This window comes from Ascaphus truei, chromosome 9 (genome assembly GCF_040206685.1).
Source record: "Ascaphus truei isolate aAscTru1 chromosome 9, aAscTru1.hap1, whole genome shotgun sequence".
NCBI classification, from domain to species: Eukaryota; Metazoa; Chordata; class Amphibia; order Anura; family Ascaphidae; genus Ascaphus; species Ascaphus truei.
Genome location: NC_134491.1, coordinates 6,897,559 through 6,919,206, shown reverse-complemented (window position 1 = coordinate 6,919,206; position 21,648 = coordinate 6,897,559). Strand labels below are relative to the sequence as shown.

The following is a 21,648-nucleotide window of genomic DNA, read 5'->3' as shown; positions in this document are numbered from 1 at the left end:
CAGAGAGACCTGCATCTCCCTGCACAGCTCTTACAGGCGATCTCCCTGCACAGAGAGAGCTGCATCTCCCTGCACAGCTTTACAGGCGATCTCCCTGCACAGAGAGAGCTGCATCTCCCTGCACAGCTCTTATAGGCGATCTCCCTGCACAGAGAGAGCTGCATCTCCCTGCACAGCTCTTACAGGCGATCTCTCTGCACAGAGAGAGCTGCATCTCCCTGCACAGCTCTTACAGGCGATCTCCCTGCACAGAGAGAGCTGAATCTCCCTGCACAGTTCTTACAGGCGATCTCCCTGCACAGCTCTTACAGGTGATCTCCCTGCGCAGAGAGACCTGCATCTCCCTGCACAGCTCTTACAGGCGATCTCCCTGCACAGAGAGAGCTGTATCTCCCTGCACAGCTCGTACAGGCGATCTCCCTGCACAGAGAGAGCTGCATCTCCTGGCACAGCTCTTACAGGCGACCTCCCTGCACAGAGAGAGCTGCATCTCCCTGCACAGTTCTTACAGGCGATCTCCCTGCGCAGAGAGACCTGCATCTCCCTGCACAGCTCTTACAGGCGATCTCTCTGCACAGAGAGAGCTGCATCTCCCTGCACAGAGAGAGCTGCATCTCCCTGCACAGCTCTTACAGGCGATCTCCCTGCACAGAGAGAGCTGCATCTCCTGGCACAGCTCTTACAGGCGATCTCCCTGCACAGAGAGAGCTGCATCTCCTGGCACAGCTCTTACAGGCGATCTCCCTGCACAGAGAGAGCTGCATCTCCCTGCACAGCTCTTACAGGCGATCTCCCTGCACAGAGAGACCTGCATCTCCCTGCACAGCTCTTACAGGCGATCTCCCTGCACAGAGAGAGCTACATCTCCTGGCACAGCTCTTACAGGCGATCTCCCTGCACAGAGAGAGCTGCATCTCCCTGCACAGCTCTTACAGGCGATCACACTGCACAGAGAGAGCTGCATCTCCCTGCACAGCTCTTACAGGCGATCTCCCTGCACAGAGAGAGCTGCATCTCCCTGCACAGCTCTTACAGGCGATCTCCCTGCACAGAGAGAGCTACATCTCCTGGCACAGCTCTTACAGGCGATCTCCCTGCACAGAGAGAGCTGCATCTCCCTGCACCGCATTCATTTCAGCCTCGGTGACCCCGTGCTTCCTGAGTTACAGGCCCCGGTATGGGGTGCTGGTATCTTTGCAAAGTTTAAATGTCCTGGTCACGTGACGCGGGAGCTTTAAACAATGCAGGGAGATACTGGCACCCCATACTGGTTATGCGGTTCAGCTCCGGAGACCCCCTGCTTCAATACTGTGTTATTAAAATAAAAACAGCTTCATTATCTCAGGAGCTAGCCACTAAGGTAATGAAGGGGTTAAACCAGAGCACCTGGTTTGTTGCGGGTAGAGGGGGTGGGTGTAGTTGCAGAGGGTGCTTTGTTAGGCCTGCCGGGAAAGTTGCGGTAGGGGTTAACCACTTCATTACCTTAGCGTTTACTACCGCAAAGATAACCCCAATGGCAATAAATGGGCACCCTACTACCCACTCTCTACCCCCAACAACCCCCCTCCCAACACATACAGTACAGTAATGGGCAAAATCCCTATTTTCCAGATCTGGATAATGGCGCATTTGTCCATTAAAAAGAAAACATTACCCAGCCAGCATAAAGTAAATTGAAGTTGTACTTACCACTGCCGAGATGAAGGCCGCCCTCGTCCTCATCTTTGTCTTCTTAGAGATTCGTCTGAACAACTCACCATCACCCAAACACTCACTTGGTGTACACATTACACATGGGTCACTTTGGACTTGATGTCACTTTATACCATAATTGACCATACACAAGGTATACAGGCCACACAACACTTTCTCAACAAATCACACCATTCACAAGCACATTATTACATCACAATTATTTTCTTTTTGATCACACCTACTACTTACAAACACGGGGTACTGCCATGGGCACTTCATTTGCACCTTCCTACGCCAATTTATTAATGGGTTTCTGGGAAGCTATATTTATTTTTGGGGATCACAATCCATATCGATCAAACATCATATTCTACCGTCGCTATATCGATGATTTGATTCTGATTTGGCAAGGAAGTAATCTAGAGTTAGTTGCTTTCATTGATTTTCTGAATAACAATACTTATAACTTAAAATCTACGTTCCAATCAGACAGACATCACATCAATTAGCTGTATGTCTGTACATCGATATGGATTTGAAAATTCAAACGGATCTTTACCTTAAAGTTAACTCCCGTAACTCTTTCCTCTGGGCCAATAGTGCAAACCCGAGATCCATTGTTAAAGGAATTCCGAAAGCACAATTTCTGAGACTACGTCGGATTTGTTCTAACGATGAATCGTTCATTAAACAATCCGATGATCTAAGAAAATAATTTTTATCACGAGGTTACGATAATGACAATGTCACCATGGCCTTCGATCTAGCTTTCTATGCTAAGCGCAATGATCTGAAAAAAGCCAAAAGTAACAAATGTGTTCTGTCTGAAGATTCAGCACCTCTGTGTGATCTAAAGGTCTACATCAAGAAGCCACCAAAATTTGTATTTCGCAGGGCGAAAACACTTGGGCCTTATTTATAACCAAGTTTGTTACGCTCAGACAAGGTTAATAATCTATCAAAATTAAGAGGTTTCAAACCTTGCGGCAATTGCACTGTATGTCGCTATGCAGTACCTTTAAAAGCAGTTACAAGTTTCTATACAAAAGAGACATAAGATCAAGTCTCTGATAACTTTTAGCTCCAATTATGTTATCTACTGTACATGCTTAAAGGTGGCTGTGGGGACAAATATATATCGGGAGAACGATACAGTATGTCCCCTAAAACAGAGAATTGCAGAACACGTGAGATCGATTAAAAACAATGATGACAGGTACCCAGTATCAAGACATTTCTCTGCGTGCCCATCGGGTAGGGTTGATACGTTCACATTCAGTGCTCTTGAGCAGATTTTGCCACCTGCCAGAGGAGGCAATAAAGAAACCATCCGTAACCGCTGAGAAATGTTCTGGATATACACGCTGGGTTCACTGTCCCCTTTGGGGATTAATACGGATTGGGAGCTGAAACATTTCTTAATGTAGCGCCCAAATATAATATATGTCTTAGTATATTCCCAAAATAATACATTGTCTATTGTTTACTACAATTTCTGATACATGGCCCACATGGCGGGTGCCCTCTGTACCCTTTAGGTTACTTTTAGCTGTTATACTGTATTCAGCTGTTATATCGTTACAATGACATTAAGATCTATGTATGGACATGCAGCTTGTCCCAATCCCATTCCTATACTGTTATTAGATATATTCCCCCTCCTTGAACAGTTATCCCTTATATGGTTGATAGTTCTCTATACATCATTTATATCAATTTTGATTACCTATGACTTAATAGTTACTATTTGAACATAAATGACATGATTGTCGTATGTTTTATACACTGATTAGATCTACTTCCTCAGTTATGTAATGTCTAATATAATCAATACGTCGGTTTATAATATATTCCTTCTATTTTATATATTACTAGCCGATATACCCGGGATGTGCTGCTCACGCGGTGTCCCTCCTTTCCCCTGTCCCCGTGGCTAGCTGCCTGGGTCCCCGGCGCGCCTTCCCCCCCCCCCCCTGGTTCCCGGCGCTCCTTTCCCTCCCCCCATGACGCTCATTTCCCCCCCCCCCCCTGGTCCCCGGCGCTCACTCCCCCCCCAGTCCCCGCCGCTCATTCCCCCCCCTCGTCGGTCATTCCCCCCCACCCCGTTCCCCGGCGAGCACCGGACTCTTGCTCGGAGCAGTGAGGAGGGACCTGCGGGGTGAGGAGGAGAACCGGCGAGTGAACTTTCCGCCGCTCAAACATTCCCTGTGAGTCGCTGTTTGTGACGTCACCGCAAACCCCACCAGATAGCCAATGGGAGAGCGCGACAGCGAGAGGTGTGGCCGGCCGCCAACCAATCAGAAAGCGCACTAACCCACAGAAACATCGTTTGATTTTTATATTTATTTATATATATATATATAGTTATACGTTACCGTTCCAAGGATTGGTAAACAAGAGACAGCACTCAATGGTGAAAATCAAAGTGTATTAGTGAAAGCAAAAATACATCCAGAAACCCAAGGGTTTCTGGATGTATTTTTGCTTTCACTAATACACTTTGATTTTCAACATTGAGTGCTGTCTCTTGTTTACCAATCCTTGGAACGGTAACGTATAACTACATTCTCTATATGGGACGTGCACCTGTGGCTTACCAGCACCTATTGAGTGCCAACTGCCTTATCTGACTATATATATATATATATATATATATATATATATATATATATATAGATTATTTTTGGGTGTTTGTTGTATCCCTTTCTTTTATTATCTTGTTTATTTGTCATTCTAAACTAGTAATATATATATTTAGATATATATACACACTAATATATATATATATATATATATATATATATATATATATATATATATATATATATACAGTGTTCGACAAATCACCCAAAAATCTACTCGCCCAACCAAAAAATCTACTCGCCACCTAGTCCCGCCCCCAACCCCGCCCGTAGTCCCGCCCCCAACCCCGCTTTAAAATAAAATACATTTAATAAATTCCTAGTCAGAACAACATTCGTTTTTGACAAATGTATTTATTACATTATACTACAATTAATCCTTGTTACGTGTGTGTGTGTGTGTGTAAGTGTGTAAATGTCGGATCTAGAAATAAAAGCCACAGGTGAATGACTAGTTTCCTGAACCCCTTAACCAGTGTCTGGACGTCCCCGCTTCACAATATCTAAAGCAACAATCCCGTCTGGGATCTTACCTGATCCGCAGTCCCTCAATGTCCAGATACCTTCATTCCCGCAATGTTATACATTGGAGGGGAGGTGTTCCTTACCTGTCTTCTGGGTTAGGGGGGGTTCCGATGTCTTCCATGTGAAGCTTGAGTCAGATCTGGAAGAAAGCAGTATAAGTTATTTTGGTGTAGTATAGGACAGTTAAGATATATAGGGTAAATAAGATATCCAGAATACAGAGAGGGGGAGAGAGAGGAAGAGAGGGAGAGGAAGAGAGGGAGGGAGAGGAAGAGAGGGAGGGTGAGGAAGAGAGGAAGGGAGGGAGAGGAAGAGAGGGAGGGAGAGGAAGAGAGGGAGGGAGAGAGAGGGAGAGAGATGAAGAGAGGGAGAGATGAAGAGAGGGAGAGAGAGAGAGGGAGAGAGAGAGAGGGAGAGAGAGAGGGAGAGAGAGGGAGAGAGAGGAAGAGAGGAAGAGAGAGAGGGAGAGAGAGGGAGAGAGAGACCAGAGAGAGGGGAGATGGGGGAGACCAGAGAGAGGGGAGACCAGAGAGGGGGGAGACCAGAGAGAGGGGAGACGGGGGAGACCAGAGAGAGGGGAGACGGGGGAGATCAGAGAGAGGGGGGAGACCAGAGAGAGGGAGACGGGGGAGACCAGAGAGAGGGGAGATGGGGGAGACCAGAGAGAGGGGAGACGGGGGAGACCAGAGAGAGGGGGGAGACCAGAGAGAGGGGAGACGGGGGAGACCAGAGAGAGGGGAGATGGGGAAGACCAGAGAGAGGGGAGACGGGGGAGACCAGAGAGAGGGGAGACGGGGGAGACCAGAGAGGGGGGAGACCAGAGAGAGGGGAGACAGGGGAGACCAGAGAGAGGGGAGACGGGGGAGACCAGAGAGAGGGGAGACGGGGGAGACCAGAGAGAGGGGGGAGACCAGAGAGAGGGGGGAAACCAGAGAGAGGGGAGACGGGGGGAGACCAGAAAGAGGGGAGACGGGGGGAGACCAGAGAGAGGGGAGACGGGGGGAGACCAGAGAGAGGGGGCAGGGGTGACTGACTGACCGGGACAGGGGTGACTGACTGACCGGGGCAGGGGTGACTGACTGACCGGGACAGGGGTGACTGACTGACCGGGGCAGGGGTGACTGACTGACCGGGGCGGGGGTGACTGACTGACCGGGGCAGGGGTGACTGACTGACCGGGGCAGGGGTGACTGACTGACCGGGGCAGGGGTGACTGACTGACCGGGGCAGGGGTGACTGACTGACCGGGGCAGGTGACTGATTGGGGGGGTACCTCTGGTGTGTCACACATACTCCCATACACACATACATTCTCCCATATATATACACACACACACACCCATATATACACACACTCCCATATATACACACACACGCACACACACCCATATATACACACACTCCCATATATACACACACACGCACACACACCCATATATACACACACTCCCATATATACACACACTCCCATATATACACACTCCCATATATACACACACTCCCACATATATACACACACTCCCACATATATACACACAGTCCCACATATATACACACACACCCACATATATACACACACTCCCACATATATACACACACTCCCACATATATACACACAGTCCCACATATATACACACACTCCCACATATATACACACACTCCCACATATATACACACACTCCCACATATATACACACACTCCCACATATATACACACTCCCACATATATACACACACTCCCACATATATACACACACTCCCACATATATACACACACTCCCACATAGATACACACACTCCCACATAGATACACACACTCCCACATAGATACACACACTCCCACATATATACACACACACACTCCCACATATATACACACGCACACACACACACACACACACACACTCCCACATATATACACACACACACTCCCACATATATACACACACACTCCCACATATATACACACACACTCCCACATATATACACACACACACACATATATACACACACACACTCCCACATATATACACACACACACTTTCCCACATATATACACACACACACACACACACATACACACACACACACACACACATATACACACACACACTCCCTCCCCCCTACACGCACACACACTCTCCCCCTACACACACACTCTCTCCCCCCCCCTTACTCACCGTGGATCGCTGTGGTCTCCGTTCTCTGTGACAGCCAAGGAAGCGGCAGGCAGGGTGTCGCCCTCGGCCTCGGCGGCTGTCGCTGCGGGTCACCGGGTGGCAGTGAGGGATCCGGACACAGGGGAGAGAGGAGTGGGGGGGCTAGTGATGCGGCTGGTCACCGGAGGCCGGGGACATGGAGTTGGAGGTGAAATCGGGAGTGAGTGGGGAGATTTGAGGTGTCGGGGGTGTCACAGGTGTCGGGGGGAGATTGGGGTGTCGGGGGGGGGGGGGGTCACGGGTGTCGGGGGGGAGATTGGGGTGTCGGGGGGGGGGGGGTCACGGAGGCCGGGAGAGATTGGGGTGAGGGGGGGTCCCGGAGGCCGGGAGAGATTGGGGTGAGGGGGGGTCACAGAGGCCGGGAGAGATTGGGGTGAGGGGGGGTCACGGAGGCCGGGAGAGATTGGGGTGAGGGGGGGGGGGTCACGGAGGCCGGGAGAGATTGGAGTGAGGGGGGGTCACGGAGGCCGGGAGAGATTGGGGTGAGGGGGGGGGGGTCACGGAGGCCGGGAGAGATTGGGGTGAGGGGAGTCACTGAGGCCGGGAGAGATTGGCGTGAGGGGGGGTCACGAAGGCCGGGAGAGATTGGGGTGAGGGGGGGTCAGAGGCCGGGAGAGATTGGGGTGGGGGGGGCGGATGGCCCGATGGGAAGGGGGAGGCGACAGATGGCCCTGCAGGGGCCTGAGGCAGACAGGCGTGGAAGGGGCTGGCTGCCGGAAGGGGGAGGAGTGGAAGCGCTGAGGAGGGAAAGTTGCTCAGAGAGCCGGAAGCGGGGTAATCTCCCCCACCATGTACCCACCTCCGGCTTTTTTTTTTTCTTCTCCAGCGCGAGCGCGGGAAATTTAAAAAACACACGTGTACTGCTTGGGCCAATATTTACTCGCCCGGGGGTTAAGTCCACACGCCCCGGGCGTGTAAATGTATATAATTGTCGAACACTGTATATATATATATATATATATATATGTTACATATATGTTTTTAATTGACTAAGGGAATAACTCTCTAATCTTTGCCTAAGTAAATAATTCCTGCCTTAAGAGTCGCTATGTGTGGGGGCATTCACTGATCTGTTTTCCAGTGTACAATGCGCATGCTCATTTTCTCCAATGTTAGGGGATGAGACTTGTAGTGGTTACTACTGTGGACATTTCGTCTTGCCCTACACTACGGCAGCCAAGAGGTTAATAACTGTGTTCTGTTACTCGTATTGCATTTCTTTTGTAACATAGGTGGTGCTCGCGCGCTCGTTTTAAGCGTTACTGCTGTTTGTCTCGCGAGACGCTCTTGGTGTATGCGCAACGTCATTTCCGGTTCCGGTTACCACCGGTTCCTCGACTGTACAAAGCAGACGAGATTACAAGTGGAAGGATACACTCTTTGACAAAGGGCAGTTCTGCCCGAAACGCGTCAGAGCTTTTCTCATACCCAATCATGTCTTTGGATGTCTCCTATGTCTAGCCCTTACATAAATCGTTTTTAACCTCATCTCTGGGTGTGCCGTACCTCTAATTTTTGATCCCTTCATGCTGTGCTCTACATTTCTCAACTGAGGATGCTACTATCGATATCATCTCCGTGCTGGATGCACGCTCCTGAGGCAACAGTTCTTCAATCTGTGAGTAACTTTACCTTGTGGAGGGTTTACCTGTGCTATATACACAATTATTACCATTTTACTCTAGGTAGTTTCTCTTACAAATGTGGTGGTCCAAGGGTTAGAATAGCTTCACAGGCTTTACCTGTCCCAATTACACCATAAATCCAACTTAGAGACTAAGGTCCTGGTGTGTGGCAACTACTACAGTATTACCTGAGTAATATTTTGGTAATCAGTGTAGATCAAGATTGCACAAGGAATTCATTACACACTCCACTTACTGCATCATGTGGTTGGCTCAAATCAAGGGACATTAAGATATGATTTATGATACCCTGTTCATCGTTCTGTCGCACTGATATCGGGACTTGATTGTTCAAACCTTTCTCTACAGTAAATTAAAGTTGTACTTACCCCTGCCAGGATGAAGGCCGCCCTCGTCCTCATCTTCGTCCTCCGCGTCTTCCGTGGGCAGCAACATTAAAATGAAAAAACTAACTACTGGCTACCAACCCTTTATTTACCTAAGCGGCTAGTAACCGCTATAATAATTAAGGGGTTAACCCCGCCCACTACCCACCTGGTTGACCTAACCATTCTCGCCACCAGAATCTGCGAGTTGCAGCCGCAATGTAAATCTCTGAGCTACCTGAATAGCTCGATTTATCCCCCAAAAAATTGAGTTTGAGCATATTTTTGGAGCTAGCGCTCGGTATGTCTGAGCAGGAGCGCTACCTGGTGTCAGCTCTATGTGACTTTGGGTTTGATGTCCCTTCACATAAAGACCAAAACTATGTACAATGCTGGGTACCGTGCGCTATATTTGAACGGATTCTCACTGTGGGAGAAAAGCACTGTATATAATACAGTTATTGTTATTACCGTGTATCTGCTTTGCTTTTCTCACATTAAGCTGCAGTAGCTTCTGTAATTCAGCAAGTTCTGGCATTTATGCATCAGGCTGCAACACAAGCTCATTACTATGATAACAGTCGCCATTAATGGTGTCTGCAGGTCTATTCATGCACATATTATCTTTAGTTCTGTAAGGCTAAGTTATTAGGGCAATTAATAAAGGCTGGCTGCCATAAACTAGAAGGACATCCCATCCCACAGAGCTGTCTATTGTATCAAGTGCGTCAAACCAGAGCATTGCTCCAAAGCGGCACACGCTGCATCATATTTGAGTCTACGTGACTTTGTGGCAATGTATCAAGGTCATTTGCTCCATTTTTTGCCCCAATTGTGCCATGAGTGTCTTGGGGAGTGCTTATGGGGGTTGTTAGGGGATGAGAGTCAGAGCAATTTTATAATGACATGTATCACAAGTTGTGCCAAAAACAGGTGCAGGTTTCCTGTGCCAAATAAATCTGCTTGCAAATTAACTCAAATGCAAATATTTGATTTGTGTTTTTAGCTAATTACACCATTTTGTATGCATATCCCCCAAAGATGTGAGCAGGGCATAAGCCGGGGCCTGTAATAACGATCAAGTCTGAGTGTCTCTCCATCAGATCTGCTCTGCTTTCAAAAAGGACTGGATTTCTCAGGGTCCCTTCGGGCTTCTAAACTAAAGAATTTAAGGTCATTAATCTCATGTCTCAATTTCACATGTGGGTTAGAGGGTACTTTTACCTTTGCCATCATTGCTGCATACGCTGTATACAAGGGATCATCCTCCAATTTGCTGTAAAGAAACGTGTTGTATAAAAGTTAACAGCATAAAACATTTGAGGAGTAAATGGGAGAATGGAGAACAGCTGGAAAGAGCTACATTCTCATTATATGATATGATAACCCTGGTGTAGCACTAAACCTGATCTGAGACCTGCACATTTCAGTAATACATTGTTCTACTGTTTAGTACAAAACTAGTTTCCCAACTCCTTTGTGACATCACTGCACTATCTCCATGACCCTGACCGTGTGACATCACTGCACTATCTCCGTGACCCTGACCATGTGACATCACTGCACTATCTCCGTGACCCTGACCTTGTGACATCATTGCAATATCTCCGTGACCCTGACCTTGTGACATCACTGCACTATCTCCGTGACCCTGACCGTGTGACATCACTGCACTATCTCCGTGACCCTGACCGTGTGACATCACTGCACTATCTCCGTGACCCTGACCTTGTGACATCACTTCATTGTCACTGTGACCCTGCCCTTGTGACATCACTGCATTGTCACCGTGACCCTGACCGTGTGACATCACTGCACTGTCACCATGACCCTGACCTTGTGACATCACTGCACTGTCACCCTGACCTTGTGACATCACTGCACTTTCACCGTGATCCTGACCGTGTGACATCACTGCACTATGACCTTGTAACATCACTGCATTGTCACCGTGACCCTGACCGTGTGACATCACTGCACTATCTCCGTGACCATGACCTTGTGACATCACTGCACTATCTCCGTGACCCTGACCTTGTGACATCACTGCACTATCTCCGTGACCCTGACCTTGTGACATCACTGCACTCTCTATGACCCTGACCGTGTGACATCACTGCACTGTCACCGTGACCCTGACCGTGTGACATCGCTGCACTATGACCTTGTGACATCACTGCACTTTCACCGTGACCCTGACCTTGTGACATCACTGCATTGTCACCGTGACCCTGACCTTGTGACATCACTGCATTGTCACCGTGACCTGACCATGTGACATCACTGCACTGTCACCATGACCCTGACCTTGTGACATCACTGCACTGTCACCATGACCCTGACCTTGTGACATCACTGCACTGTCATTGTGACCCTGACCTTGTGACATCACTGCACTGTCACCGTGACCCTGACCATGTGTGCATGTGTTACAGGTATCTCTGCTATCTAGTTATGATGCACCGTCTTTTATTTACAAACTTACTGTTGAACTTATTTTGAAAGAATTTTTTTTTATTTATGTTTTAAAGAAAAACTCCCTCCCTGTTCTATTTTTAGAGCATATATACTGCAAACGTATTCATATAGTTGGATTCTAGTCAATTTTCCCAATATTTAACAGCCATCATTACTGAACGTCTTGAAATCAGACAAAGTACCACCACTTGTTTTAAGTTACATCAACATCTACTCCTACACATAAAAAAAACACCCAATCCCCCTGGTAGTACTCCATGAAAGGGTCTATCACCCTCACTATGGATATGAACTGCAGGGAGTTGACAGCAGGGCTCCCTGTAAGCCCCATCCCTCGCCCCCAATTTCCGCAGTACCTCCTCTCAGTCAGGGCATTACGGCTGAAGTGTAAAATAATCTGGTGAAGAGGATCCGGCTTCTTCTCTGTCTCCTCCTCCTCCTCCTCATCGGTTTTCTTGGGCTTCTAGGAGACATTAACATCATCATACAATTAATTTTCCTAGACGGATAGTCTAGCATCGTCATCGAGGTGATTGTTACAGAACACTTCCAAGCATTGGGTGAGATCAATTATAAAAAGATTCCATGATTTATTCACTAAAGTGAATATATATGTATACAAACAGACAGAGTGATGTATATCTATTGTACAACATCTGTAGCAATGTGCTGCAGGTGCTTGTGGCACTGAAGGATTTCAATATTTCACTTCTTTTTTAAATGACACAAGTTTAACGGCTCCCCTTACTGAGTCTCTTCTCTAACATAGAAACAGCGGCTGAATTCTCTAAGCATTGGGACGGTTTTTGGGACATAACTAAATACAAATCCATGAAAACAAGTTCTGTGCTAGAGACACGTAGGGACTACAAGCAACAGATGAATAGGAGTCTCGAAAGGGAGAACGATGCAGTCAGCAGGGCAACACTGCTTTCTGAAATATACAGTATTAAAGCAGCAATCACACTTTTTTTTTTATAAACATATATATAACATTGGAAACTGGTGTTCCTTCACCCTATAGGGAAATCAAAATGGACGCCAAAACTTGCAAAGTCCCGTGGGTGACAATGTCATACGCTTCCCATTGGACAGCTGTATACATCCACTGGTAAATTACCTCAGGGACTGGGATCTCCGCAGGTGAAAATAGCACGTTTCAGCTCTGGAGGACCCCTTTCCAATGTAAAAAATATATACGTGAAATAGGCGGGATTGCTGCTATAAGTCAGGAAAACCATCCTGATAAGAGGCCGCTTTAAAGGTGCAATCCCACATAGTCAGCCAGTAGAATTTCTTAGGGGCCTCTGATTGGAGAAGTGTTTCTCAGTCAAGTGTTTTTTTCCCCCTTATCCCACCCTGTCCCTATCAGAGAACTAATAAAGATAAGGGGAGGTGGCGCTCTGACTGTACAAGCACTCACTGATCACACAGTGACATCACATCACACAGTGACATCACATCACACAGTGACATCATATCACACAAAAGGGAAACCAACCCCCTACCAATTCTAACTATGAAAAGGAAATAGAAAATACTTACAGGCGTCAGATTTGACCCGTAAAAGACCCCTAAATATGTCACTGGAATTAGTTCCCTCTGGTCCTAGGAGGGATTGCCCCTTTAAACATGAGGTTACTTTAAAATCATTAATATAAAATGATGCCTGCAGTGTTGTCAGCCTGCTCTAGGCCATCGTGAGATTCGGATCCAGTCCTTGACATTTGTTTTTTTTATTTTATATATACTGTGGTTGTGCAGTATGCGCAGCACAGGAGCTAGGCCCAGATTCACTAATCTCCATTAGCCTCCTTAATGATACATTACCTCATCTAACAGTCGTTAATCATAACGCAGTATTCACTCAAATTGAGAAAACGGCATTTACCAGGATTTATCCCTGTTACAACAATAGCGCTATTTTGACTGGTCGTTCATGTTAAGAAGACTCAATGATACTCTCTCTTATTCACTAAGCTCCGTTAAGCTTAACACCAGGAACTAATGTTATCTTGTTTAACCGTTCTTTCCATCCAGAACCTGAAATAGTGCCTGCAGAGCAGTAAGAATTACAAGACTAGATGATAAATGTTTTTACAGTTGGCTTCAATGACGATGGTTCATCGATGGACATGGATAGCTGCAAGCCATTGGAAATTAAATAGGCTTCATATGAGGTACCCTGTTTATTGTAATTGCTTTGCAGCTTTATTTCCAGTTGTTTCCCCTTGGGGCTATCAAGTGATGAAGATTGTATTCTTTTTGACAAAATTGTATACATTTTTGCACCTTTTTTGTTTGGTCGGGCATTGGCCCATTCAATTATCCCAATGTATTCATTTCTGGGGGTCACTGCCCCTGAAGGCCATGGGGAGCGCAACATGAATGGGGTATGTGGTTTTATTAGATCATTAACCACTTTGGTGGCAATACCTGTGTATTTTTAATATTATTTTTATGGTATGTTTCTTTTTTTTATTGGTAAAATGGCCCTATTGGCAGCTTTAACTAATAGAGCTGAAAGGCATTCATGTAAATGGGGGGTTATTGGGTGTGTTGAGTGAGGATAATAGGGGTGTATGCCCTGGAAAGAATGTGGGGGTTAACCCCTTGTTTGCCATAGCAGCTAGCAGTTGCCACGCAATGCCTTTCTAGCCTCCTTGGTTTGCAAGAAGGGTAAGTAGCCTAGTGTTGGGTGTACATTAAACCCCTTTGTAGCCCAAGTTGCCACCTTGTCACGGGCAACCCAGGACTAGCTGGCGACTAAGGGGTAAACATATTACAACATTTTATTTCATTACCTTTTACCATCTAATCTAGTCCCCTCCCAGCACTATTTCTGACTCTGGATGTCACGATATTTGATGATAACATAGCGTAATCCTGAAATGACGTTAAATCAACACAAAATGAGGTAAAATATGTCCATTTTCTTAGTGAATAAGGCATGAACTCTAGGAAAAGAATGTCCATCCCAGTTTTAGGTAAGGTCACATTATGTTCCCCGATTTGATGGTGCTTAGTGCATCTGGGCCACAGAATTTCTTAAGCAAAGTCCCTGCTCTGTGGTCTTACAATGTCATTTTTTCACACATACAGTAGATAGTGACTTGCCAAGGTCATAAGGAGTTATGGGATTCGAACAATGTTCCCCCAGTGGCAGTGATGTTACGCCCACGTCTATTCCCAAATAGCTCAGCATTTCTATGGAAAACTAAGAGGAGATCCAGCAATGGGCTAGAAGCTCATGATGGGATGGGAGAGGTTGGTATTTTCAGATCTTATGGATGCTAAATGTACAGAATTATCAACTTCCCCCAATTATTGTGGCAGAATGGAACAAAGAAGAATGTGCAGATTTGACACATTCCTAAATGCTATCTGAACCAATGGGAGCTCTATGTGTAAATCAAAGGCGATATAGAGGAGATGCTTGCGTTCTGAAACGAGACAGTGTCTGGTCACATGAAACCACAATTTATAATAGTATTCATACCGACTCGCAGAATGTTTTCATTTTCTTTATCAACATCATAAAGAATGTATATGTTTTGTGTGCATGCAAAGAGCATGCGAGAGAGTGACTCGGGAGGTGGGAAGTATGCGCATGGCAATGGGTGAGGGTTTAATGCAGGACACACAGAGTGAGGAGGGGGGACCTCACATCTTGGGATCAGAGGGTAAAGTAAAGACTGGATGGATCAAGCATCAAGATTACTGTTGGCCTCAGCCCTGTGTATCCGGATATAATCTGTCCAGGACAAGAGGACAAACTCCAGGGACTCGATTGGTTAAAATACAAAGACGAAACCATTTAAACTGGTCACGTAGAATTAAACAACTAGCTTCATATGGAACACAAAATAACCATGACAGGAAACAGAATGGAAGGGGCAAGGTTGTAGGCAGTATTATGGGATGAAACAAAAAATTAAAATGGCATCAGTTATATTAAGTCTTTAAACCAATTTTAAATAATAAAATGTAACTTACACAGCCTTTAATGTTTATATCCAGTAGTTGTGCACTTGTGAGTGTGTGCCTGACAGCTACAACTGGCAGAAGTTTTTGTGCCTCAATCAACAGGGGGTGGGGGGGGGGATCGCCTTTACATAATTAAAGACGTCCGAGTCATGTTGATGTTCTTGATATGTGCATTCTGTACATATTATTATAAAATCCTTTGCATATTCTATACAAAGGACTAGTGATACATTTCTTCAGATGGAAACTTTTCATCAACTATATTATATATTGAGCCGGTTATGCAATGTGATTGTCCTGAAGTTGAACTAAACTTGGACAACGTAAGAGCCGGACTAAATAGCCAGTGCTTAGTAAATGGGATGTCAGCTTGAATTGCTGAATTGTTTGATTTATATAAAAGGAGAGAACACACTTCAGGTAGAAATATGGTAACAAAGGTTTAAACACTGGTGGTGTTTTTCTGTGTTGAAGTGTTCTATGAATTGGGGACTCACATTCTCCCCAAAAATAAAGTGCATCTCTAAAACTGTGGCAGTTGATGAAATGGGCTGTTCTTTGATCAGTTCTCTCTCAGCCGGATGATGTCACTCAGTGCGATAGGCAGTATAAGGATGTACAACGAGAAACCAAACATAGTGCAATCCAGGAACATCAATTATTCACAATAAAATCTCATCGTAAAAAACTATAAAATCTCAAAGTAAAAAACTATAAAATCTCATAGTAAAAAACTATAAATACATACGCATAAAAATGGTATCAAAAATACAAAAATATTTAAAAAAATTACACTCAAAAGAGGAAAAGAAAAAACTGGCAAACTTAATAGCATGTGGCAGAATAAAAAATGGAGAGCCAATAAGAAGTATAATATCCAAAAAGTGTGTATGGTCATAAAAAGGCTGCAATGTCTAGGTCGACATTAAGACCCCCTGGGGTCATGGATTTAATCCTGTGGATCCAGAATGTCTCTCTTTAAGATAGAAAGTGACACTCTGTTTCCTCCCCTCCAATGGGGGATAACTTTTTCTATGCCTCTAAAAATGAGACCCTTAGGATTGCTGTTTTGATGTGATTCAAAATGTTTAGGAACACTATGGCTTTGTAAGGACATTCTAATAAATATACAATGTGGCCCATTTTACAATTTATAAATTGTGTTATTTCGAATTTCTCCTTGGTTATATTTGAATTAAAACGAGAGTTTTTCTTTAGAACCATATTCACAAGCCTTGCAGTTTCCACACATAAAATCCTATCGGGGATTTTAACCCTTTATTATCCATAATTTCTGGAATGCGTGGTTTAAAAATACTTGGTGCCAATTTGCTCTTTAAGTTGCCTGCCTTTTGGAAAATAACTTGGGGGTGATCTGGGATTTCGCTCCCTAAAATAGGATCATTTTTTTAAATGTGCCAATGTTTTGCAATTACATTTCTTATCCTAGTTGCTTTGTGATTATATTGAGTAATAAAGGTTATTATTATTATTATCTGAAAATCTTTTTTAAACTTTGTTTGTGATGGCTCATTATTTTCTATATTTGGATGTATTAACAATTTTCTATCCAAATTTTTTGTCTTATTGACCGCTTCTTTAATAATATTTTCCCTATATTGTTTTTCTCTGAATTTTTGGATTACATTTTTAGATTGTTTCTCGTAGATGGTATTATCAGAGCGATTTCTTTTTATTCTACGCGGTTGTCCATAGGGGATATTATATATCTACCTCGGATGGTGACAACTGGAATTATCAATATAATTATTTCCATCCACTTCCTTGAAAAACTTTTTTGTTTTAATCTGTTCTTCCACTAGATCAAGAAACTCAATCTCTGTTTTACTCTTTTTTTAAAGTAAATTTCAAGTTACGGACACTATGATTAATATACAGGAGAAAAACTGAAGAGATTAAGAGGAAAGAGAGGACGACGTAAGAGGAAAAAAGATGAAACTAACAGACAGAGGGTAATTAATCAAAGTATATTTAATAGAAGTAATAAAGTTTTAACTAAGACACAGGAAGATGTAATATCTAAGGGACTTACCTTCACTCCCACTAGAGGACCTAGTGTGTGTTTATTAACTATGTGCAGCTGGTCACAGCTGCTTTTGGGAGGAAAGTGGCCCCTCCCCCCCAAGGTTTAAGCTTGCCCCTCCCCACTTTCCAAGTTGCAGGTCAGTTTCATTTTGCCAGGTTACGACAGATCCAATGAGATCATTCTTCCTGTAATTATACAGGTTAATAATAATTTTAACCCAGGGAGTGTTAGGCCCTGCTACGGTCATGCCTTGAAAGTGGCAGCAGGCTTAAGATGCTATGGCCAAAGGGTTAAACTAAATGACCCTTTTTTTCAAGAGAATATATAGTTATTGCACTGTGTATTTTTGTCACATTGGAAGTAGCTTTGGGCATCTTTGTCTGTTTTTTGTTGTATACATTTAGCCACGCCCACTAGCACTCCTTTTGACACTTATATACATATATATATTATGTAGTAATGGTAGGGGTTTCTCAGAGCTTGTTAGGTATATGTGTTAATTCAAATATAACCAAGGAGAAATTCAAAATGACACAATTTATAAATTGTAAAATGGACCACGTTGTATATGTATTAGAATGTCCTTGCGGGCTACAGTATATAGGTCGTACAACACGCCCACTAAATGTAAGAATATTGGAACACATTGGAAACATTAAACGTAAACTACAAAGCCATAGTGTTCCTAAACATTTTGAATCACATCACAACAGCAATCCTAAGGGTCTCATTTTTAGAGGCATAGAAAAAGTTATCCCCCATTGGAGGGAGGAAACAGAGTGTCACTTCTATCTCAAATAGAGACATTCTGGATCCACAGGAATAAATCCCTGACCCCAGGGGGTCTTAACGTCGGCCTAGACATTGCAGCCTTTTTATGACCATACACAATTTTTGGACATTATACTTTCTATTGGATATCCATTTTTTATGGTGCCACATGCTATTAAGTTTACCAATTTTTTCTTTTCCTCTTTTATTGAGTGTAATTTTTTGTATTTTTTTATACCATATTTATTTGTATGTATTTATAGTTTTTTACTATGAGATTTTATTGTGAATATATTGTCTAATTATTGAATACGTCCTCTTTTCTCTTTCACTTCCATGGTATTTCCATCATCCATCCACATACATTGCGAATACCTTCCAAATGTGTTGCGAGTAATTTTAAGCATATTATATATGTATAGATGTAAATAGTCAGATATCCCTCTCATGTGACAATGTGAGATGTCTCCACATTCATTAATTTGTTGTCCATATGATCCGTAACTATTAATAAGTTAGTGATATTAATTTCATCTATGTCTTATGGATTTCATAATTACCATAGATAGTCATCACCTCTGTTTTTAAGCATTCAGATAGGCTTGTGCCATCCTATTGCATTTTTTTGTTACTGTATATAAGCCATCAACCAATCAGGGCAGATAATGCAATATATAGCAAAAGAGAGCCTGAAGCCAAACCCACGACTCCTGACGAAGCTGTCTATGCGAAAGGCGTAGCGTCATTGCCAGTACTCTGCTAACCTCACCCTGCCCTTACCTGACTGCATCCAGGATCCTCTTGCATCAGAGACCAGAAGCACGACACGAACTGGAAGTGACGCAACGACTGATAGATCCGAGGGAAGGAGGCTGGTGAGAGCCTGAGAGCAGACCTTGCTTTTATTATGCACCTGTATATTTTTATTATGATGTAAGTGTACACATCCTTACGGTCTTTTAGTAGATAAAGTTGTTGATGTTACTGGATTGCACTATGTTTGGTTTCTCCTTGTACATCCTTATACTGCCACATACCTATCGCGCTGAGTGACATCATCCGGCTGAGAAAGGACTGATCAAAAAACACCCCATTTAATCAATTGCCACAGTTTTGGAGATGCACTTTATTTTTTTGGGACAATGCGAGTCCCCAACACTTCAACACAGAAAAACACCACCACTGTTAAAAACTTTATTGCACTATATTGTATTTTTATTTTTTACATATACCACCAATTGATCTGCGCTCCCCTACTGTCTACAAACATTCCACAACGAGGGAACACTGTGGACCGTTCCCTGAAAGGTTTCTGAGCTACATTTTATATATCTTCACTTTTGTGGACACTTTTTGCACTATTATTGTCACTATCATTTGCATGGAATATTCACGGTTTTCCACTTTATTATCGTCACATTCACTGTTTTCACTTCCTCTGTGGAGCTCTGTTTTAGTGTTTTTCTCTCACAGAAATAGGGTAACCACAGAATGCACAGGTTTCTACACCAGAAGAGGCTTCTCCTGAAAAAGTGAGTAACTGACCATGTCCCACCATTAAACCACTGCAAAATATTCTCATGGAAATATCATATCTAATAGGCCTTTTCCACAACGTGTCAGCTGATAATAGCAACAAATTGAATGATTGGTATACTGTGCCACATCAGCCATGTCTCTTTGCGGTCAGGGGAACAACAATTATTCTTTGAGTTCTTAATGTCTTGACACAAATCTACTAAGATTCACTGACTGTAGATAGAAAAACTAATAACATGCTTGGAGAAATATGATGTGTTTGTCATGTGTGTGTCTCAAGCTCCACTTCCCATATCATCATCAAAGTGCTAGTTTTATGGGGTTTACTTGTGCAGGAAGTTGTGGCTTTGACTAATGTAAATCTCCGTAATTACAGAACTCAAACTTCAATTCTGACCCAATCTGTGCTTGGGGCAGGAAACCCCAGGGAATACAGTGAGGTTGGTTATAACACGCCCTTTCAAATCTCACAATTTACATTCATCCAGATGATGAATTTTCCATTTAGCATCTACAGCCTATTTGAGCATAAAAACATTTTCTTTGTTTTATAATGTGAATTAGACTATGATGAGTTAGTGGGAGTTGGCAGTAAAGATTCAGAAATAAGAAAGAAGGCGACATGTCGTCCTAGACAAACCATGGGACACAATCCCATTTACAGGGTTCTCCAGGCGGTGCCGAGATATGTTTTATTGTATAACAAGGCAATGGCAACGCTGCTCTCATACCCACTGATCAGCTACAAAATGAGACAAAAACAGAGCTGCAGCCACCAGTGAATATACAGAATAAATTATCTAACTGCTACATGAAGAATTTGAAAATTATTTGTTTCATTAATATTTTTTATAAATAAAACAAATATGGTGTCAGTATGTGGTTATGCCCACCATGAATACCACAGTGCACTCTACTAATTAGAGCAATTATTATTTTGTGGAAGGTCATCTGGTCAGCAAAAGACAACTAACGGAACAATTTGTGATTAAAAGATATGAGTCTGATTAAAAGCTGTGTAGGAAGCACTTCTCATTTAAAAGGATGTCTCTCTTTAGAAGCAATATGTACTGTAAGCTCTTGTAATTATTTATTTGCGCTGAGAGCCAAACACCAGCTAATCCAGTACTTACAGCCAAATCCTGAATTAGTTTCTCCTCAAAGGAATTTTCCTCTGTTTGTATCCAAAATCTCTGATAACCATGGAGGAATAGGTTAATAGAACGGTGCCTGGCAGGGGGTGAAAGTGGGATCAAGAGGGTACAAAAGAACATAATATAAAAAGTTCAGGTGACTCATGATTAGTAGGGGTTTGGAATCTTGTACAATTTGGATTTCCTGATTGGTCAGTGCAATAAGAAGCATCCCCAGATTCAAAGTTGCCAATGTACCAAGGTCAAGAGGCAACTAGCTTTTACAATGGCATTACGAAAGTTACACATCGCTTACTGTTACGGTATCAAGGTAATTTGGGAATATTTTTTCCAGTTGCAGCAGTGAATGAAACGGGAAGCAGTTTCATGGAGCCATAGGAAGGCTTATTTTAGATGTACATATAAAAATGAAATAATTGCTAGATTTTTATCGTTACTGACAAAGTCCCATGTGGGGGGCTGAAAGGTTGAATATTTAGAAATACAGTTTCACCTTTTGCACAAGCCCACTGGTTGTGCTTATTTTGGGAGGTATTTCTCCTAGTATTATTGCTCACATATAATAATGAATCCATTTTTG

At 43.6% G+C, this 21,648-nt stretch overlaps 1 protein-coding gene across 10 annotated transcripts in view; it reads right to left on the bottom strand.

The window, feature by feature from the left end:
- Positions 1-21,648, bottom strand: part of RYR3 (ryanodine receptor 3) — a 488,303-nt gene that overhangs the window by 88,587 nt on the left and 378,068 nt on the right. For 5 of the 10 annotated variants that reach the window (XM_075613259.1, XM_075613263.1, XM_075613266.1 and 2 more), the window contains 3 exons: positions 21,048-21,144; positions 11,927-12,033; positions 10,317-10,368 (listed from right to left, as the gene is read on the bottom strand). In XM_075613259.1, the coding sequence (XP_075469374.1) occupies positions 10,317-10,368; positions 11,927-12,033; positions 21,048-21,144 (256 nt within the window). The remainder of the gene's footprint in view (positions 1-10,316; positions 10,369-11,926; positions 12,034-21,047; positions 21,145-21,648) is intronic. The other 5 variants (XM_075613258.1, XM_075613261.1, XM_075613262.1 and 2 more) reach the window with 1 other exon arrangement.